A 23887-nucleotide genomic window follows, 5' to 3' on the forward strand; every position below is an offset into this window, starting at 1 on the left:
CCTCACCACTCCTGTCTCTACATGTTTCCCCCTCAGCTCTCCTGTCTCTGCATGTTTCCCCCTCACCACTCCTGTCTCTGCATGTTTCCCCCTCACCTCTCCTGTCTCTACATGTTTCCCCCTCACCTCTCCTGTCTCTACATGTTTCCCCCTCACCTCTCCTGTCTCTACATGTTTCCCCCTCACCTCTCCTGTCTCTGCATGTTTCCCCCTCACCTCTCCTGTCTCTACATGTTTCCCCCTCACCTCTCCTGTCTCTGCATGTTTCCCCCTCACCTCTCCTGTCTGCATGTTTCCCCCTCACCTCTCCTGTCTCTACATGTTTCCCCCTCACCTCTCCTGTCTCTACATGTTTCCCCCTCACCTCTCCTGTCTCTACATGTTTCCCCCTCACCACTCCTGTCTCTACTTGTTTCCCCCTCACCTCTCCTGTCTCTGCATGTTTCCCCCTCACCTCTCCTGTCTCTACATGTTTCCCCCTCACCACTCCTGTCTCTACTTGTTTCCCCCTCACCTCTCCTGTCTCTACATGTTTCCCCCTCACCTCTCCTGTCTCTACATGTTTCCCCCTCACCTCTCCTGTCTCTACATGTTTCCCCCTCACCTCTCCTGTCTCTACATGTTTCCCCCTCACCTCTCCTGTCTCTACATGTTTCCCCCTCACCACTCCTGTCTCTACTTGTTTCCCCCTCACCTCTCCTGTCTCTACTTGTTTCCCCCTCATCTCTCCTGTCTCTACATGTTTCCCCCTCCCCTCTCCTGTCTCTACATGTTTCCCCCTCACCTCTCCTGTCTCTACATGTTTCCCCCTCACCTCTCCTGTCTCTACATGTTTCCCCCTCATCTCTCCTGTCTCTACATGTTTCCCCCTCACCTCTCCTGTCTCTACATGTTTCCCCCTCACCTCTCCTGTCTCTACATGTTTCCCCCTCACCACTCCTGTCTCTACTTGTTTCCCCCTCACCTCTCCTGTCTCTACATGTTTCCCCCTCACCACTCCTGTCTCTACTTGTTTCCCCCTCACCTCTCCTGTCTCTACATGTTTCCCCCTCACCTCTCCTGTCTCTACATGTTTCCCCCTCACCTCTCCTGTCTCTACATGTTTCCCCCTCACCTCTCCTGTCTCTACATGTTTCCCCCTCACCTCTCCTGTCTCTACTTGTTTCCCCCTCACCTCTCCTGTCTCTGCATGTTTCCCCCTCACCACTCCTGTCTCTACTTGTTTCCCCCTCACCTCTCCTGTCTCTACATGTTTCCCCCTCACCTCTCCTGTCTCTACTTGTTTCCCCCTCACCTCTCCTGTCTCTACATGTTTCCCCCTCACCTCTCCTGTCTCTACATGTTTCCCCCTCACCTCTCCTGTCTCTACATGTTTCCCCCTCACCTCTCCTGTCTCTACATGTTTCCCCCTCACCTCTCCTGTCTCTACTTGTTTCCCCCTCACCTCTCCTGTCTCTGCATGTTTCCCCCTCACCACTCCTGTCTCTACTTGTTTCCCCCTCAGCTCCCCCACTGTCCCTATTCGTTCCCTTGTTAATTTTGTCCCTGTGCTTCATAACCCTTTACCAGTTTGTAGCTTGTCTATTAGGAGTGTTTTCAGAGGAATGCAGTCAAATAAAAGACTCTCAGTAAAAAAGTATGAGGCCTAAAGCTTCTTTTTTACGTACATTTATTTGTTGAATATTATTGATCAATTTAGAATTTGTCACTGTTAGGAACTCAGTAACTAAGCTGAATACAGTAACTTAGCTGAATAGAGTAACTTAGCTGAATACAGTAACTTAGCTGAATACAGTAACTTAGCTGAATAGAGTAACTTAGCTGAATACAGTAACTTAGCTGAATCCAGTAACTTAGCTGAATAGAGTAACTTAGCTGAATACAGTAACTTAGCTGAATATAGTAACTTAGCTGAATAGAGTAACTTAGCTGAATACAGTAACTTAGCTGAATAGAGTCTTTTTCCGCATGTTTCCCCCTCACCACTCCTGTCTCTGCATGTTTCCCCCTCACCTCTCCTGTCTCCGCATGTTTCCCCTCACCACTCCTGTCTCTGCATGTTTCCCCCTCACCACTCCTGTCTCTACATGTTTTCCCCCTCACCATATCCTGTCTCTACATGTTTCCCCCTCACCTCTCCTGTCTCTACATGTTTCCCCCTCACCTCTCCTGTCTCTACAATGTTTCCCCCTCACCTCTCCTGTCTCTACTTGTTTCCCCCTCACCTCTCCTGTCTCTACGTGTTTCCCCCTCCCTCTCCTGTCTCTACATGTTTCCCCCCTCACATCTCCTGTCCTCTACATGTTTCCCCCTCACCACTCCTAGTCTCTACCTCGTTCCCCTCACACTCTCCTGTCTCTACATGTTTCCCCCTCACCTCTCCTGTCTCTACATGTTTTCCCCCTCACCTCTCCGGTCTCTACATGTTTCCCCCTCACCTCTCCTGTCTCTACATGTTTCCCCCTCACCACTCCTGTCTCTGCATGTTTCCCCCTTATTTCCCCCACTCCTGTCTCTGCATGTTTCCCCCTCACCTCTCCTGTCTCTACATGTTTCCCCCTCACCTCTCCTGTCTCTGCATGTTTCCCCCCTCACCACTCCTGTCTCTGCATGTTTCCCCCTCACCTCTCCTGTCTCTACATGTTTCCCCCTCACCTCTCCTGTCTCTACATGTTTCCCCCTCACCTCTCCTGTCTCTACATGTTTCCCCCTCACCACTCCTGTCTCTACTTGTTTCCCCCTCACCTCTCCTGTCTCTGCATGTTTCCCCCTCACCTCTCCTGTCTCTACATGTTTCCCCCTCACCACTCCTGTCTCTACATGTTTCCCCCCTCAGCTCTCCTGTCTCTGCATGTTTCCCCCTCACCACTCCTGTCTCTGCATGTTTCCCCCTCACCTCTCCTGTCTCTACATGTTTCCCCCTCACCTCTCCTGTCTCTACATGTTTCCCCCTCACCTCTCCTGTCTCTACATGTTTCCCCCTCACCTCTCCTGTCTCTGCATGTTTCCCCCTCACCTCTCCTGTCTCTACATGTTTCCCCCTCACCTCTCCTGTCTCTGCATGTTTCCCCCTCCCCTCTCCTGTCTGCATGTTTCCCCCTCACCTCTCCTGTCTCTACATGTTTCCCCCTCACCTCTCCTGTCTCTACATGTTTCCCCCTCACCTCTCCTGTCTCTACATGTTTCCCCCTCACCACTCCTGTCTCTACTTGTTTCCCCCTCACCTCTCCTGTCTCTGCATGTTTCCCCCTCACCTCTCCTGTCTCTACATGTTTCCCCCTCACCACTCCTGTCTCTACTTGTTTCCCCCTCACCTCTCCTGTCTCTACATGTTTCCCCCTCACCTCTCCTGTCTCTACATGTTTCCCCCTCACCTCTCCTGTCTCTACATGTTTCCCCCTCACCTCTCCTGTCTCTACATGTTTCCCCCTCACCTCTCCTGTCTCTACATGTTTCCCCCTCACCACTCCTGTCTCTACTTGTTTCCCCCTCACCTCTCCTGTCTCTACTTGTTTCCCCCTCATCTCTCCTGTCTCTACATGTTTCCCCCTCACCTCTCCTGTCTCTACATGTTTCCCCCTCACCTCTCCTGTCTCTACATGTTTCCCCCTCACCTCTCCTGTCTCTACATGTTTCCCCCTCATCTCTCCTGTCTCTACATGTTTCCCCCTCACCTCTCCTGTCTCTACATGTTTCCCCCTCACCTCTCCTGTCTCTACATGTTTCCCCCTCACCACTCCTGTCTCTACTTGTTTCCCCCTCACCTCTCCTGTCTCTACATGTTTCCCCCTCACCACTCCTGTCTCTACTTGTTTCCCCCTCACCTCTCCTGTCTCTACATGTTTCCCCCTCACCTCTCCTGTCTCTACATGTTTCCCCCTCACCTCTCCTGTCTCTACATGTTTCCCCCTCACCTCTCCTGTCTCTACATGTTTCCCCCTCACCTCTCCTGTCTCTACTTGTTTCCCCCTCACCTCTCCTGTCTCTGCATGTTTCCCCCTCACCACTCCTGTCTCTACTTGTTTCCCCCTCACCTCTCCTGTCTCTACATGTTTCCCCCTCACCTCTCCTGTCTCTACTTGTTTCCCCCTCACCTCTCCTGTCTCTACATGTTTCCCCCTCACCTCTCCTGTCTCTACATGTTTCCCCCTCACCTCTCCTGTCTCTACATGTTTCCCCCTCACCTCTCCTGTCTCTACATGTTTCCCCCTCACCTCTCCTGTCTCTACTTGTTTCCCCCTCACCTCTCCTGTCTCTGCATGTTTCCCCCTCACCACTCCTGTCTCTACTTGTTTCCCCCTCAGCTCCCCCACTGTCCCTATTCGTTCCCTTGTTAATTTTGTCCCTGTGCTTCATAACCCTTTACCAGTTTGTAGCTTGTCTATTAGGAGTGTTTTCAGAGGAATGCAGTCAAATAAAAGACTCTCAGTAAAAAAGTATGAGGCCTAAAGCTTCTTTTTTACGTACATTTATTTGTTGAATATTATTGATCAATTTAGAATTTGTCACTGTTAGGAACTCAGTAACTAAGCTGAATACAGTAACTTAGCTGAATAGAGTAACTTAGCTGAATACAGTAACTTAGCTGAATACAGTAACTTAGCTGAATAGAGTAACTTAGCTGAATACAGTAACTTAGCTGAATCCAGTAACTTAGCTGAATAGAGTAACTTAGCTGAATACAGTAACTTAGCTGAATATAGTAACTTAGCTGAATAGAGTAACTTAGCTGAATACAGTAACTTAGCTGAATAGAGTAACTTAGCTGAATACAGTAACTTAGCTGAATAGAGTAACTTAGCTGAATACAGTAACTTAGCTGAATAGAGTAACTTAGCTGAATACAGTAACTTAGCTGAATAGAGTAACTTAGCTGAATACAGTAACTTAGCTGAATAGAGTAACTTAGCTGAATACAGTAACTTAGCTGAATACAGTAACTTAGCTGAATACAGTAACTAAATTGAATACAGTAACTAAACTAAGTTGAATGAAGTAACTAAACTAAGTTGAATGAAGTAATTAAACCTAGCTAAATACAGTAACTAAGCTGAATGTAGGAACTAAACTAAGCTGAATGTAGTAACTAAACCTAGCTGAATACAGTAACTAAGCTGAATGTAGGAACTAAACTAAGCTGAATGTAGTAACTAAACTAACCTGAATACAGTAACTAAACTAAGTTTAATACAGTAACTAAACTAAAATGAATGCAGTAACTAAAATGAATGTAGCAACTAATCTAAGCTGAATACAGTAACTAAACTAAGTTGAATGAAGCAACTAAATCTAGCTGAATACAGTAACCAAGCTGAATGTAGGAACTAAACTAAGCTTGAATGTAGTAACTAAACCTAGCTGATTACAGTAACTAAGCTGAATACAGTAACTAAACTAAGTTGAATGAAGTAACTAAACCTAGCTGATTACAGTAACTAAACTGAATACAGTAACTAAACTAAGTTGAATGAAGTAACTAAACCTAGCTGATTACAGTAACTAAGCTGAATACAGTAACTAAACTAAGCTGAATGTAGTAACTAAACTAAGCTGAATGTAGGAACTAAACTAAGCTGAATGTAATAACTAAACCTAGCTGATTACAGTAACTAAGCTGAATACAGTAACTAAACTAAGTTGAATGAAGTAACTAAACCTAGCTGATTACAGTAACTAAGCTGAATGCAGTAACTAAACTAAGCTGAATACAGTAACTAAACTAAGCTGAATACAGTAACTAAGCTGAATACAGTAACTAAGCTGAATACAGTAACTAAACTAAGCTGAATACAGTAACTTAACTAAGTTGAATGAAGTAACTAAACTAAGCTGAATACAGTAACTTAACTAAGTTGAATGAAGTAACTAAACTAAGCTGAATACAGTAACTTAACTAAGTTGAATACAGTAACTAAACTAAGCTGAATACAGTAGCTAAACTAAGTTGAAGGAAGTAACTAAACTAAGCTGAATACAGTAACTTAACTAAGTTGAATACAGTAACTAAACTAAGCTGAATACAGTAGCTAAACTAAGTTGAATGAAGTAACTAAACTAAGCTGAATACAGTAGCTAAACTAAGTTGAATGAAGTAACTAACTTACTAGTAAGTAACTAAAGTAACTAAAGTAACTAAACTATCGTACAGTTCTCCTTTGAAACATACCCTTATCCAATCATCTCCCTCCATCCTCGTTATCCTAACCCCCCTTCTTCCCATCTGTGTTTTGATTGGTCATTGGGTGGCTCGCGTTGCACTGTGATTGGCTGACATGTGTGTGCCTGTGTTCTCATTGGCAGGGAGAGTATGTGTCCTGCCTCCTATCCCTGCTGCGTCAGATGTCTGACATCCACTTCAAACATCTACTGGAATACTTCCAGAGCAAAGAGGAAGTCAAGGTGAGACTGTCTCTTTCTCAATGTCCTCCTCTTCCTCATTCCACTGACCTGAAAGAATGTGATGTGATTCATGAATTCTAGCCTAATGCTGAGCTTCCACCATATTGTTTTCACCTGTCGTGTCTTCTCCAATCAGTGCAGATGAAGAGGAGGAGAGGATAGATTTGTAAGCCGTTGTGATGGAGCCTCTAATGTACAGGGAGTCATGGATGAACTGATATATTGGTTTTGTTCCAGTGTTCTGGCCTGCTCATGGTTTAGGACACACATGACTCTCTCTGTCTCTCTCTCTCTCTCTGTCTCTCTGTCTGTCTCTCTCTCTATGTCTCTCTGTCTCTCCCTGTCTCTCTCTCTCTCTTTCCCTCTCTCTCTCAGGAGTTCCTTCTGAAGATATTCTGTGTGTTTCGTAACCTGATGAAGCTCAGTATTTTTCCACGGGACTGGAACGTGATGAGGCTGCTGACCAGCAAGTATGTCATACTGAACACACACACACACACACATCCACAGGACTGGAACGTGATGAGGCTGCTGACCAGCAAGTATGTCATACTGAACACACACACACACACACATCCACAGGACTGGAACGTGATGAGCTGACCAGCAAGTACATCTCCATGTGGCTCCCATCCCTCTTCCCACACCTCCACCCATCCCTCTTTCCACACCTCCACCCATCCCTCTTTCACACCTCCACCCATCCCTCTTTCACACCTCCACCCATCCCTCTTTCACACCTCCACCCATCCCTCTTTCACACCTCCATCCATCCCTCTTTCACACCTCCATCCATCCCTCTTTCACACCTCCACCCATCCCTCTTTCACACCTCCACCCATCCCTCTTTCACACCTCCACCCATCCCTCTTTCACACCTCCACCCATCCCTCGTTCACACCTCCACCCATCCCTCTTCCCACACCTCCACCCATCCCTCTTTCACACCTCCACCCATCCCTCTTTCACACCTCCACCCATCCCTCTTCCACACCTCCACCCATCCCTCTTTCACACCTCCACCCATCCCTCTTTCACACCTCCATCCATCCCTCTTTCACACCTCCACCCATCCCTCTTTCACACCTCCACCCATCCCTCTTTCACACCTCCACCCATCCCTCTTTCACACCTCCATCCATCCCTCTTTCACACCTCCACCCATCCCTCTTTCACACCTCCACCCATCCCTCTTTCACACCTCCATCCATCCCTCTTTCACACCTCCACCCATCCCTCTTTCACACCTCCACCCATCCCTCTTTCACACCTCCACCCATCCCTCTTTCACACCTCCATCCATCCCTCTTTCACACCTCCACCCATCCATCTTTCACACCTCCACCCATCCCTCTTTCACACCTCCACCCATCCCTCTTTCACACCTCCATCCATCCCTCTTCCCACACCTCCACCCATCCCTCTTTCCACACCTCCACCCATCCCTCTTTCACACCTCCACCCATCCCTCTTTCACACCTCCTCCCATCCCTCTTTCACACCTCCTCCCATCCCTCTTTCAAACCTCTACCCATCCCTCTTTCACACCTCCATCCATCCCTCTTTCACACCTCCTCCCATCCCTCTTTCACACCTCCTCCCATCCCTCTTTCACACCTCCTCCCATCCCTCTTTCAAACCTCTACCCATCCCTCTTTCACACCTCCATCCATCCCTCTTTCACACCTCCTCCCATCCCTCTTTCAAACCTCCACCCATCCCTCTTTCACACCTGCACCCATCCCTCTTTCAAACCTCCTCCCATCCCTCTTTCACACCTGCACCCATCCCTCTTTCACACCTCCACCCATCCCTCTTTCACACCTGCACCCATCCCTCTTTCACACCTCCATCCATCCCTCTTTCACACCTCCACCCATCCCTCTTTCACACCTCCATCCATCCCTCTTTCACACCTCCACCCATCCCTCTTTCACTCCTCCACCCATCCCTCTTTCACTCCTCCACCCATCCCTCTTTCACTCCTCCACCCATCCCTCTTTCACTCCTCCACCCATCCCTCTTTCACTCCTCCACCCATCCCTCTTCCACTCCTCCACCCATCCCTCTTTCACTCCTCCACCCATCCCTCTTTCACACCTCCACCCATCCCTCTTTCACACCTCCACCCATCCCTCTTTCACACCTCCACCCATCCCTCTTTCACACCTCCACCCATCCCTCTTTCACACCTCCATCCATCCCTCTTTCACACCTCCATCCATCCCTCTTTCACACCTCTACCCATCCCTCTTTCACACCTCCACCCATCCCTCTTTCACACCTCCATCCATCCCTCTTTCACACCTCCACCCATCCCTCTTTCACACCTCCACCCATCCCTCTTTCACACCTCCTCCCATCCCTCTTTCACACCTCTACCCATCCCTCTTTCAAACCTCCACCCATCCCTCTTTCACACCTCCACCCATCCCTCTTTCACACCTCTACCCATCCCTCTTTCACACCTCCACCCATCCCTCTTCCACACCTCCACCCATCCCTCTTTCACACCTCCACCCATCCCTCTTCCACACCTCCACCCATCCCTCTTCCCACACCTCCACCCATCCCTCTTTCACACCTGCGTAGCTGGTCTGTTTGTACACGTCCATGTTCCCAGTCACCTTTTCATGGTTAAGTGTGGTTTTCGCTTTCAGTTTGGCATGTATGCTGCCATCTATCTATGGTTTCTGGTTTGCATAAGTTGTAATCGTCGCAGTGGGAACAACCTCCTCTGTGCACTTCCTGAGGAACTGTATACGTCAGTACTATTCTCAGTGACAACCCGGAACATTTCCCAAAACAATCTTAAAGCATATATTCCGATTGGTCAGACCAGCGTTGAACAGCCCTTACCACAGGTACTTCCTGTTTACGTTTCTGTTATTTGGAAGGTGTGATCTGATTGGAGGAATTTTCCTCAGATTTCCTTTATTGAACTCCCCAGCTCCAATAAATGCAGTCTCGGGATATGTGGTTTACAGTTTTACACAAAGTCCAGTGAAGGTCCTTGAGGGCCGTCGTGGTGTTTCGGGTTGGGGGGGGATGGGGGGGGGGGGGATATACACGGTGACGATGACTTGAAGAAAATTATCTCGGGAGGTAATGTGGTCAATTACCTGCAACACATTGTAATACATTATAAAGCATTCTAAAACATATTCAGAAGAATCCCCCATTATAAGTCATTTTAGATGTTTCCCAACATGCACAAAATGGGGTCAGAATGTATCAATAATTAACCGTTTATTTTTGAACAGTTGTGTATTTATTTCTGTTGTTTCTCCCTCTAGCACCATAGTGACAACTGTCCAGTATCTGTCCCCGGCTTTGCACAAGAACTTCACCGAGGCTGACTTTGAGTTCAAGGTGCGTGACTTTGACAGAGTGACACACACACGAGCAAACACACACACACACACACACACACACACACACACACACACACACACACACACACACACACACACACACACACACACACACACACACACACACACGGAGAGCTAGTGAGCTGGTGTTGCTGCAGCCCACGCCAGAGTGCACACACACACACACGAGCAAACACACACACACACGCAAGCACGCAAGTCTTGTCCTTGAGGCAGAACAGAGCAATTTCCGCTAGATTTGCCAGCTGCAAAGTCAAAATTGTCTATGTTGTAAAAATTCATGAACCCCCTTGAGTTATTGCCCCTGTTGGAAATCGAATTAGCATAATACAAAAACACCAATAAAAATCAGTCCGTTTAAGATAGGGATATCTTGGGTTTTTCTTAGCATTGGATGCATCTCAATCTGCAGTAAAAGGTGACAGAGCTAGAGAGGTGTTTGTCAGAGCATGAGACACCCCGGAAATCGGTCTTCTCACAAAACCATCTGTAGCGTCCCAACAGTTTGGGCTACACACTAATATGACACCTCTGTGGAAAGGCGAGACTCTCAGGAACACGTACACGTCGGTAGTTGTGCCTCACAAGACTCGTATGAATGTCTCCTGGTACCAGTTGAAAAATGAACGGAAGTATATATGGAGACTGTTTTTAGTGACAAAAAATAAAAGGTTAAAAAATGTAAAAACAAATAATAACAAATGTTTCCTGATCTTTCTTTTTTCTCTCAGATATAGGAGAGACATTTCAGAACAAACTTCCTTTAGATGTACTATCTGTTGTTCCATGTAGTTAATCTGTTATTCAATGTGTTTGTATGGGCTAATTAAGGTTAGGCATTAGAATTAGCAGTGTAGTTAGGGTTAATGTCTGCCCCCAGAACAAGATTCATGACCCAAAAAGCTAACCTGCCTCTTTCCTCCCCCTCTCCTCTCACAAGATGTCCATGATCTCTTCAACATCCTAGTCGTGTGTGAATATAATGCTCTTCTGTTTGACTTAGACAATGAGTACCGTTGTTTAGGTCCTTTTTTAAGTTTTGCTCATGTACGTGGTCTGTGTGTGTGTGTCACTGGCCAGGTGTGGAACTCATACTTCAGTCTGGCTGTTCTCTACATCAGCCAGCCCAGTCTACAACTGGAGAACACCACCCCAGCCAAGAGGAAGAACGTGTTGGACAAGTATGTACCCTCAAAGAGTTCCCATTCAATCATCATCACCATGGTTTACCATTTCTCTTCAAGCATCTCGTTTTCTTTGTTCGTACAGTGAACGTGTTGGACGAGTAAGACTGCTCACAGAGTGGCCTGCCTCTCTTCATCTTGGTTTACCACTTGTCCTGAAGCATGCTGTGTTGTCTCTAAAGTGTTCATCTGTACAGTAACGACCTCCATCTGTACAGTAACTACCTCCATCTGTACAGTAACTACCTCCATCTGTACAGTAACTATCTCCATCTGTACAGTAACTACCTCCATCTGTACAGTAACTACCTCCATCTGCACAGTAACTACCTCCAGTGTCCATCTGTACAGTAACTACGTCCAGTGTCCATCTGTACAGTAACTACCTCTATCTGTACAGTAACTACCTCCATCTGTACAGTAACTACCTCCATCTGTACAATAACTACCTCCATCTGTACAGTAACGACATCCATCTGTACAGTAACGACCTCCATCTGTACAGCAACTACATCCATCTGTACAGTAACAACCTCCATCTGTACAGTAACTACCTCCATCTGTACAGTAACTACCTCCATCTGTACAGTAACTACCTCCAGTGTTCATTTGTACAATAACTACCTCCATCTGTACAGTAACTACCTCCATCTGTACAGTAACTACCTCCATCTGTACAGTAACTACCTCCATCTGTACAGTAACTACCTCCAGTGTTCATTTGTACAATAACTACCTCCATCTGTACAGCAACTACATCCATCTGTACAGTAACAACCTCCATCTGTACAGTAACTACCTCCATCTGTACAGTAACTACCTACATCTGCACAGTAACTACCTCCAGTGTCCATCTGTACAGTAACTACGTCCAGTGTCCATCTGTACAGTAACTACCTCCATCTGTACAGTAACTACCTCCATCTGTACAGTAACTACCTCCATCTGTACAGTAACTACCTCCATCTGTACAGTAACTACCTCCATCTGTACAGTAACGACCTCCATCTGTACAGTAACTACATCCATCTGTACAGTAACAACATCCAGTGTTTGTAGTGGAGTATAGATCCTTGCTGGGTCAATATCCGGCTAGCTAGAGGGACCACTTGTCTTACAGTGTTTGTCAAAAGTTAAATAGTAGTAGTGATTTTTTTCCAAGAACTGTCTGGTCATTGTAAGTCGCTCTGGATAAGAGCGTCTGCTAAATGACTTAAATGTAAATGTAAATTTGTTTCCCTCTAGTTTCATTATATGCAGTATCTGACTTAAAAATCTAAGTTTATTGGTCACGAACACAGATTTTCAGATGTTATTGCAGTTGCAGCTAAATGCTTGTGTTTCTAGAACCAACAGTAATACCTAACTAAATGCTTGTGCTTCTAGCTCCAACAGTGCAGTAATACCTAACTAAATGCTTGTGTTTCTAGCTCCAACAGTAATACCCAGTTAAATGCTTGTGTTTCTAGCTCCAACAGTGCTGTAATACCTAACTAAATGCTTGTGTTTCTAGCTCCAACAGTAATACCTAACTAAATGCTTGTGTTTCTAGCTCCAACAGTAATACCAAACTAAATGCTTGTGTTTCTAGCTCCAACAGTAATACCTAGCTAAATGCTTGTGTTTCTAGCTCCAACAGTAATACCTAACTAAATGCTTGTGTTTCTAGCTCCAACAGTGCAGTAATACCTAACTAAATGCTTGTGTTTCTAGCTCCAACAGTAATACCAAACTAAATGCTTGTGTTTCTAGCTCCAACAGTAATACCAAACTAAATGCTTGTGTTTCTAGCTCCAACAGTAATACCAAACTAAATGCTTGTGTTTCTAGCTCCAACAGTAATACCTAGCTAAATGCTTGTGTTTCTAGCTCCAACAGTGCAGTAATACCTAACTAAATGCTTGTGTTTCTAGCTCCAACAGTAATACCTAGCTAAATGCTTGTGTTTCTAGCTCCAACAGTAATATCTAACTAAATGCTTGTGTTTCTAGCTCCAACAGTAATATCTAACTAAATGCTTGTGTTTCTAGCTCCAACAGTAATACCTAGCAATATGCTTGTGTTTCTAGCTCCAACAGTAATACCTAACTAAATGCTTGTGTTTCTAGCTCCAACAGGAATACCAAACTAAATGCTTGTGTTTCTAGCTCCAACAGAGAGAGAGAGAACTGTCTTTCTGTCTACTTTGCCCTGTTCACGTTGCCTTGTTCACTTCCTGTTTCTCACGTTGCCTTGTTCACTTCCTGTTTCTCACGTTGCCTTGTTCACTTCCTGTTTCTCACGTTGCCTTGTTCACTTCCTGTTTCTCACGTTGCCTTGTTCACTTCCTGTTTCTCACGTTGCCTTGTTCACTTCGTGTTTCTCACGTTGCCTTGTTCACTTCCTGTTTCTCACGTTGCCTTGTTCACTTCGTGTTTCTCACGTTGCCTTGTTCACTTCCTGTTTCTCACGTTGCCTTGTTCACTTTCTGTTTCTCACGTTGCCTTGTTCACTTCCTGTTTCTCACGTTGCCTTGTTCACGTCCTGTTTCTCACGTTGCCTTGTTCACGTCCTGTTTCTCACGTTGCCTTGTTCACTTCGTGTTTCTCACGTTGCCTTTTTCACTTCCTGTTTCTCACGTTGCCTTGTTCACTTCCTGTTTCTCACGTTGTCTTGGTCACTTCCTGTTTCTCACGTTGCCTTGTTCACTTCGTCTTTCTCACGTTGCCTTGTTCACTTCCTGTTTCTCACGTTGCCTTGTTCACTTCCTGTTTCTCACGTTGCCTTGTTCACTTCCTGTTTCTCACGTTGCCTTGTTCACTTCCTGTTTCTCACGTTGTCTTGTTCACTTCCTGTTTCTCACGTTGCCTCTTTCACTTCCTGTTTCTCACGTTGCCTTGTTCACTTCCTGTTTCTCACGTTGCCCTATTCACTTCCTGTTTCTCACGTTGCCTTGTTCATGTCCTGTTTCTCACGTTGTCTTGTTCACTTCGTGTTTCTCACGTTGCCTTGTTCACTTCCTGTTTCTCACGTTGCCTTGTTCACTTCCTGTTTCTCACGTTGTCTTGTTCACTTCGTGTTTCTCACGTTGTCTTGTTCACTTCCTGTTTCTCACGTTGCCTTGTTCACTTTGTGTTTCTCACGTTGCCTTGTTCGCTTCCTGTTTCTCACGTTGCCTTGTTCACTTCCTGTTTCTCACGTTGTCTTGTTCACTTCGTGTTTCTCACGTTGTCTTGTTCACATCCTGTTTCTCACGTTGCCTTGTTCACTTCGTGTTTCTCACATTGCCTTGTTCACTTCCTGTTTCTCACGTTGCCTTGTTCACTTCCTGTTTCTCACGTTGTCTTGATCACTTCGTGTTTCTCACGTTGTCTTGTTCACGTCCTGTTTCTCACGTTGCCTTGTTCACTTCCTGTTTCTCACGTTGCCTTGTTCACTTCGTGTTTCTCACGTTGCCTTGTTCACTTCCTGTTTCTCACGTTGCCTTGTTCACTTCCTGTTTCTCACGTTGCCTTGTTCACTTCCTGTTTCTCACGTTGCCTTGTTCACTTCGTGTTTCTCACGTTGCCTTGTTCACTTCCTGTTTCTCACGTTGCCTTGTTCACTTCGTGTTTCTCACGTTGCCTTGTTCACTTCCTGTTTCTCACGTTGCCTTGTTCACTTCGTGTTTCTCACGTTGCCTTGTTCACTTCCTGTTTCTCACGTTGCCTTGTTCACTTCCTGTTTCTCACGTTGCCTTGTTCACTTCCTGTTTCTCACGTTGCCTTGTTCACTTCCTGTTTCTCACGTTGTCTTGTTCACTTCCTGTTTCTCACGTTGCCTTGTTCACTTCCTGTTTCTCACGTTGCCTTGTTCACTTCGTGTTTCTCACGTTGCCCTGTTCACTTCCTGTTTCTCACGTTGCCTTGTTCATGTCCTGTTTCTCACGTTGTCTTGTTCACTTCGTGTTTCTCACGTTGCCTTGTTCACTTCCTGTTTCTCACGTTGCCTTGTTCACTTCCTGTTTCTCACGTTGTCTTGTTCACTTCCTGTTTCTCACGTTGCCTTGTTCACTTCCTGTTTCTCACGTTGTCTTGTTCACTTCGTGTTTCTCACGTTGCCTTGTTCACTTCGTGTTTCTCACATTGTCTTGTTCACTTCCTGTTTCTCACGTTGCCTTGTTCACTTCCTGTTTCTCACGTTGCCTTGTTCACTTCGTGTTTCTCACGTTGCCTTGTTCACTTCCTGTTTCTCATGTTGCCTTGTTCACTTCCTGTTTCTCACGTTGTCTTGTTCACTTCGTGTTTCTCACGTTGCCTTGTTCACTTCCTGTTTCTCACGTTGCCTTGTTCACTTCCTGTTTCTCACGTTGTCTTGTTCACTTCGTGTTTCTCACGTTGTCTTGTTCACTTCCTGTTTCTCACGTTGCCTTGTTCACTTCCTGTTTCTCATGTTGCCTTGTTCACTTCGTGTTTCTTACGTTGTCTTGTTCACGTCCTGTTTCTCACGTTGCCTTGTTCACTTCCTGTTTCTCACGTTGCCTTGTTCACTTCCTGTTTCTCACACAGTTTCTTTCAAAGGAGAGCTAATAGAGTACCAGGCTTCAGTTTAAAATATGCAAGCACCATTTCTGATATTCCCTTCACACTGTAGACATCTGTAATGCTGTGATCTTCATAATGCTGTGATCTTCAAGGAATGATGTTCTTCAGTCTTCAGTACATTTCCTCATCTGTTAACTGTGGGAATACCAAAAATATATCATATCCAATACATGTCCAATATTCTTCAGTTAGAGATCTCTGTGTGTGTCTGGGATTCTTCACCTGTTGTTTTGTTTCTAGGTATGGTGACATGAGGGTGATGATGGCCTACGAGCTCTTCAGCATGTGGCAGAACCTCGGTGAGAGTTGCTCTCTATCTCACCCTTTATAATGCTACGTAACATGACATTTTAAATGTAGCATTTAGAGGACCTACTGTACTGTACTGTACCGTAGGATCCTCACCCATGTACACATTTGCCCGTTCTCACACTCACTCACTCTCCCAACCAAACATACAGAATGTTCATTTGGTACCAAGGTAGTCTAGTGGTTAGAGCGTTGAGGCCAGTAACCAAAAGGTTGCTGGATCGAATCCCCGAGCTGACAAGGTAAAAAATCTGTCGTTCTGCCCCTGAGGCAGAACGCCGAAGTCGTGGATGTCGATTAAGGCAGCCCCCCCCCCCCCCCTGCACCTCTCTGATTCAGAGTGTTTGGGTTAAATGCGGAAGACACATTTCAGTTGACCAGCCAAATGTTATCACGTAACAATATTGACCTCTACAGATGATAGGGGTATTTTAACGTTGCAGTTTCTATCTAATGTTCTCCCAGTGCTTTTCGCCACACTTTTGGATCGATTAAAATGTTGATTTAAATTATGCGATGCTCTTCTTGTTCTCTCTGTAAAAACGTATTTTCTCCTTGTGATTTTCTGCCGTTCATTGCGTCTGGTTGAAAAGAAGTGTTTTGGGTTATTTAGTGTAACGTCTGACTCCTCTTCCTGTCCTCTCCAGGTGAGAACAAGATCCATTTCATCCCAGGTATGATAGGTCCGTTCCTGGGTGTGACCCTGGTGCCTCAGGGGGAGGTCAGGAACATCATGATCCCTATCTTCCACGACATGATGGACTGGGAGCAGAGGAAGAACGGGAACTTCAAACAGGTACACACACACACACACACACACACACACACACACACACACACACACACACACACACACACACACACACACACACACACACACACACACACACACACACACACACACACACACACACACACACACACACACACACATACAAGGATGGACCGGGAGCAGAGGAAGAACGGGAACTTCAAACAGGTACACACACACACACACACACACACACACACACACACACACACACACACACACACACACACACACACAGATACATGTATATACACTAGGTTTGATCTAACTACATGTACATTACAGTAAGTTTGATCTAACTACATGTATATTACAGTAGGTTTGATCTAACTACATGTATATTACAGTAGGTTGTATCTAACTACATGTATAATACAGTAGGTTTGATCTAACTACATGTATATACAGTAGGTTTGATCTAACTACATGCATATACAGTAGGTTTGATCTAACTACATGCATATTACAGTAGGTTTGATCTAACTACATGCATATACAGTAGGTTTGATCTAACTACATGCATATACAGTAGGTTTGATCTAACTACATGCATATTACAGTAGGTTTGATCTAACTACATGTTTATTACAGTAGGTTTGATCTAACTACATGTAAATACAGTAGGTTTGATCTAACTACATGTATATTACAGTAGGTTTGATCTGACTACATGTATATTACAGTAGGTTTGATCTAACTACATGTATATTACAGTAGGTTTGATCTAACTACATGTATATTACAGTAGGTTTGATCTAACTACATGTATATTACAGTAGGTTTGATCTAACTACATGTATATTACAGTAGGTTTGATCTAACTACATGTAAATACAGTAGGTTTGATCTAACTACATGTATATTACAGTAGGTTTGATCTAACTACATGTATATTACAGTAGGTTTGATCTAACTACATGTATATACAGTAGGTTTGATCTAACTACATGTAAATACAGTAGGTTTGATCTAACTACATGTATATACAGTAGGTTTGATCTAACTACATGCATATTACAGTAGGTTTGATCTAACTACATGTATATTACAGTAGGTTTGATCTAACTACATGTATATTACAGTAGGTTTGATCTAACTACATGTATATTACAGTAGGTTTGATCTAACTACATGTATATTACAGTAGGTTTGATCTAACTACATGTATATTACAGTAGGTTTGATCTAACTACATGTAAATACAGTAGGTTTGATCTAACTACATGTATATTACAGTAGGTTTGATCTAACTACATGTATATACAGTAGGTTTGATCTAACTACATGTAAATACAGTAGGTTTGATCTAACTACATGTATATACAGTAGGTTTCATCTAACTACATGCATATTACAGTAGGTTTGATCTAACTACATGCATATTACAGTAGGTTTGATCTAACTACATGCATATTACAGTAGGTTTGATCTAACTACATGTATATTACAGTAGGTTTGATCTAACTACATGTATATTACAGTAGGTTTGATCTAACTACATGTATATTACAGTAGGTTTGATCTAACTACATGTATATTACAGTAGGTTTGATCTAACTACATGTATATTATAGTAGGTTTGATCTAACTACATGTATATTACAGTAGGTTTGATCTAACTACATGTATATTACAGTAGGTTTGATCTAACTACATGTATATTACAGTAGGTTTGATCTAACTACATGTATATTACAGTAGGTTTGATCTAACTACATGTATATTACAGTAGGTTTGATCTAACTACATGTATATTACAGTAGGTTTGATCTAACTACATGTATATTACAGTAGGTTTGATCTAACTACATGTATATTACAGTAGGTTTGATCTAACTACATGTATATTACAGTAGGTTGGATCTAACTACATGTAAATACAGTAGGTTTGATCTAACTACATGTAAATACAGTAGGTTTGATCTAACTACATGTAAATACAGTAGGTTTGATCTAACTACATGTAAGTACAGTAGGTTTGATCTAACTACATGTAAATACAGTAGGTTTGATCTAACTACATGCATATTACAGTAGGTTGTATCTAACTACATGTATATTACAGTAGGTTTGATCTAACTGCTTGTAAATACAGTAGGTTTGATCTAACTACATGCATATTACAGTAGGTTTGATCTAACTACATGTATATTACAGTAGGTTTGATCTAACTACATGTATATTACACTAGGTTTGATCTAACTACATGTATATTACAGTAGGTTTGATCTAACTACATGTATATTACAGTAGGTTTGATCTAACTACATGTATATTACAGTAGGTTTGATCTAACTACATGTATATTACATTAGGTTTGATCTAACTACATGTATATTACAGTAGGTTTGATCTAACTACATGTACATTACAGTAAGTTTGATCTAACTACATGTATATTACAGTAGGTTTGATCTAACTACATGTATATTACAGTAGGTTGTATCTAACTACATGTATAATACAGTAGGTTTGATCTAACTACATGTATATACAGTAGGTTTGATCTAACTACATGCATATACAGTAGGTTTGATCTAACTACATGCATATTACAGTAGGTTTGATCTAACTACATGCATATACAGTAGGTTTGATCTAACTACATGCATATACAGTAGGTTTGATCTAACTACATGCATATTACAGTAGGTTTGATCTAACTACATGTATATTACAGTAGGTTTGATCTAACTACATGTAAATACAGTAGGTTTGATCTAACTACATGTATATTACAGTAGGTTTGATCTGACTACATGTATATTACAGTAGGTTTGATCTAACTACATGTATATTACAGTAGGTTTGATCTAACTACATGTATATTACAGTAGGTTTGATCTAACTACATGTATATTACAGTAGGTTTGATCTAACTACATGTATATTACAGTAGGCTTGATCTAACTACATGTAAATACAGTAGGTTTGATCTAACTACATGTATATTACAGTAGGTTTGATCTAACTACATGTATATTACAGTAGGTTTGATCTAACTACATGTATATACAGTAGGTTTGATCTAACTACATGTAAATACAGTAGGTTTGATCTAACTACATGTATATTACAGTAGGTTTGATCTAACTACATGTATATTACAGTAGGTTTGATCTAACTACATGTATATTACAGTAGGTTTGATCTAACTACATGTATATACAGTAGGTTTGATCTAACTACATGCATATTACAGTAGGTTTGATCTAACTACATGTATATTACAGTAGGTTTGATCTAACTACATGTATATTACAGTAGGTTTGATCTAAGTACATGTATATTACAGTAGGTTTGATCTAACTACATGTATATTACAGTAGGTTTGATCTAACTACATGTATATTACAGTAGGTTTGATCTAACTACATGTAAATACAGTAGGTTTGATCTAACTACATGTATATTACAGTAGGTTTGATCTAACTACATGTATATTACAGTAGGTTTGATCTAACTACATGTATATACAGTAGGTTTGATCTAACTACATGTAAATACAGTAGGTTTGATCCAACTACATGTATATTACAGTAGGTTTGATCTAACTACATGTATATTACAGTAGGTTTGATCTAACTACATGTATATTACAGTAGGTTTGATCTAACTACATGTATATTACAGTAGGTTTGATCTAACTACATGTATATTACAGTAGGTTTGATCTAACTACATGTATATTACAGTAGGTTTGATCTAACTGCATGTATATTACAGTAGGTTTGATCTAACTACATGTATATTACAGTAGGTTTGATCTAACTGCATGTATATTACAGTAGGTTTGATCTAACTACATGTATATTACAGTAGGTTTGATCTAACTACATGTATATTACAGTAGGTTTGATCTAACTACATGTATATACAGTAGGTTTGATCTAACTACATGCATATTACAGTAGGTTTGATCTAACTACATGTATATTACAGTAGGTTTGATCTAACTACATGTATATTACAGTAGGTTTGATCTAAGTACATGTATATTACAGTAGGTTTGATCTAACTACATGTATATTACAGTAGGTTTTATCTAACTACATGTATATTACAGTAGGTTTGATCTAACTACATGTAAATACAGTAGGTTTGATCTAACTACATGTATATTACAGTAGGTTTGATCTAACTACATGTATATTACAGTAGGTTTGATCTAACTACATGTATATACAGTAGGTTTGATCTAACTACATGTAAATACAGTAGGTTTGATCCAACTACATGTATATACAGTAGGTTTGATCTAACTACATGCATATTACAGTAGGTTTGATCTAACTACATGTATATTACAGTAGGTTTGATCTAACTACATGTATATTACAGTAGGTTTGATCTAACTACATGTATATTACAGTAGGTTTGATCTAACTACATGTATATTACAGTAGGTTTGATCTAACTACATGTATATTACAGTAGGTTTGATCTAACTACATGTATATTACAGTAGGTTTGATCTAACTACATGTATATTACAGTAGGTTTGATCTTACTACATGTATATTACAGTAGGTTTGATCTAACTACATGTATATTACAGTAGGTTTGATCTAACTACATGTATATTACAGTAGGTTTGATCTAACTACATGTATATTACAGTAGGTTTGATCTAACTACATGTATATTACAGTAGGTTTGATCTAACTACATGCATATTACAGTAGGTTTGATCTAACTACATGCATATTACAGTAGGTTTGATCTAACTACATGCATATTACAGTAGGTTTGATCTAACTACATGTATATTACAGTAGGTTTGATCTAACTACATGTATATTACAGTAGGTTTGATCTAACTACATGTATATTACAGTAGGTTTGATCTGACTACATGTATATTACAGTAGGTTTGATCTAACTACATGTATATTACAGTAGGTTTGATCTAACTACATGTATATTACAGTAGGTTTGATCTAACTACATGTATATTACAGTAGGTTTGATCTAACTACATGTATATTACAGTAGGTTTGATCTAACTACATGTATATTACAGTAGGTAAAGGGGGGCCCTCTTTCACCCATATTACTTCCATTTCTTTGACATACAATATTTTCCAAAAATTACAATGCGCTCTTCATGCAGTCATGGACGTTACAGAGCATTTATGGGATAAATATATTTTTTACCGTGTTTGACGTTTGTTAGAGAGTTAGATTTAAAGTTGCCTTCTCTCTCGTTATACCCTGTCTTTTATGATAGGAGAAACAGTGGTGTATTCATACTGTTGTGTTCAGGTGGAGGCAGAGCTGATTGACAAGCTGGACAGTCTGGTGTCTGAGGGGAAAGGAGACGAGAACTACAGAGAACTGTTCAGCCTGCTGTGAGTAGAGGAATACACACACACACACATACACACACACACACACACACACACACACACACACACACACACACACACACACACACACCACAATATATATACACACACACACACACACACACACACACACACACACACACACACACACACACACACACACACACACACACACAACAATACACACACAACACAACACAGACACACACACACACACACACCACAATATATACACACACACACACACACACACACAACACAGACACAGACACACACACACCACAATACACACACAACACAACACAGACACACACACACACCACAATACACACACACACACACCACAACACAGACACACACACACAACCCAACACACACACACCACAACACACCCACACACCCCAACACACACACCAACCAACAAACACCAACACACACACACATCAAAACACACACACACCCAACACATAACCGTTTCTTTACCTCCTACCTTGATAATGCTGTGTGTAGGCTCTAACCTGTTGGTTTCTACCTGCTATGATAACCCTTTCTTTACCTCCTACCTTGATAACGTTGTATTTGCTTGGCTCTCTTTCTGCTGCGTGTGGGATTTAGAACCCAGCTCTTTGGGCCTTACCCCAGGTAAGATAACACAGCTCTAACGGCCTACTGCCACTAACTCCTCTCTACATCCCGTCAAATGATGTACTCACAGTGATCACTCAAACCTAGGCCCCTTGGTGGTATTGATTGATAAGGCGTTTGTGTGTTTCTTTGTTTCCAGTCTGCTGGAGAAGATTGAGCAGGAGACGTGGAGGGAGACAGGGATCTCCTTCGTCACCTCTGTCACACGGCTGATGGAACGTCTGCTGGACTACAGGTGAGACTCGATAGGTCTCCACTTGTTGTTATGTAACTGTGGAGGGCAGAAGATAAGATGCATTACTATTCATCAATAACGGGACCGGTTCGTTCCTCTCTCTGTTTAGGGACTGCATGAAAGGAGACGAGACAGAGAACAAGAAGATTGGCTGTACTGTCAACCTGCTGGTAAGATACTGTAGACTCTGGCTGTACTGTCAACCTGCTGGTAAGATACTGTAGACTCTGGCTGTACTGTCAACCTGCTGGTAAGATACTGTAGACTCTGGCTGTACTGTCAACCTGCTGGTAAGATACTGTAGACTCTGGCTGTACTGTCAACCTGCTGGTAAGATACTATAGACTCTGGCTGTACTGTCAACCTGCTGGTAAGATACTGTAGACTCTGGCTGTACTGTCAACCTGCTGGTAAGATACTATAGACTCTGGCTGTACTGTCAACCTGCTGGTAAGATACTGTAGACTCTGGCTGTACTGTCAACCTGCTGGTAAGATACTATAGACTCTGGCTGTACTGTCAACCTGCTGGTAAGACAACCCACAACCTGTCACACTGCCATACTGAGATAGTGGTGTAAAGGTCTCGTTTTTAATATTTTGTGTCTGTTTGGTCCCCAGAACTTCTACAAGTCAGAGATCAACAAGGAGGAGATGTACATCCGTTACATCCACAAGCTGTGTGACATGCACCTCCAGGCTGAGAACTACACAGGTAATACTACATCCACAAGCTGTGTGCCATGCACCTCCAGGCTGAGAACTACACAGGTAATACTACATCCACAAGCTGTGTGGCATGCACCTTCAGGCTGACAACTACACAGGTAATACTACATCCACAAGCTGTGTCATGCACCTCCAGGCTGAGAACTACACAGGTAATACTACATCCACAAGCTGTGTGACATGCACCTTCAGGCTGACAACTACACAGGTAATACTACATCCACAAGCTGTGTGTCATGCACCTCCAGGCTGAGAACTACACAGGTAATAC

The 23887-nt window shown here is 42.7% G+C and overlaps 1 protein-coding gene across 1 annotated transcript in view; it reads left to right on the top strand.

Annotated features, from left to right (window-relative positions):
* LOC120036313 (dedicator of cytokinesis protein 3-like) overlaps positions 1-23887 on the top strand; it is a 296634-nt gene that overhangs the window by 228056 nt on the left and 44691 nt on the right. The window contains exons 26-36 of the mRNA XM_038982785.1: positions 6301-6399; positions 6775-6869; positions 9696-9771; positions 10875-10975; positions 15781-15839; positions 16497-16645; positions 21926-22011; positions 22624-22650; positions 22793-22888; positions 22998-23058; positions 23509-23602. Of these exons, the coding sequence (XP_038838713.1) occupies positions 6301-6399; positions 6775-6869; positions 9696-9771; positions 10875-10975; positions 15781-15839; positions 16497-16645; positions 21926-22011; positions 22624-22650; positions 22793-22888; positions 22998-23058; positions 23509-23602 (943 nt within the window). The remainder of the gene's footprint in view (positions 1-6300; positions 6400-6774; positions 6870-9695; positions 9772-10874; positions 10976-15780; positions 15840-16496; positions 16646-21925; positions 22012-22623; positions 22651-22792; positions 22889-22997; positions 23059-23508; positions 23603-23887) is intronic.

The sequence above is a fragment of the Salvelinus namaycush genome, unplaced genomic scaffold, assembly GCF_016432855.1.
Source record: "Salvelinus namaycush isolate Seneca unplaced genomic scaffold, SaNama_1.0 Scaffold13, whole genome shotgun sequence".
In the NCBI taxonomy this organism is placed as follows: domain Eukaryota; kingdom Metazoa; phylum Chordata; class Actinopteri; order Salmoniformes; family Salmonidae; genus Salvelinus; species Salvelinus namaycush.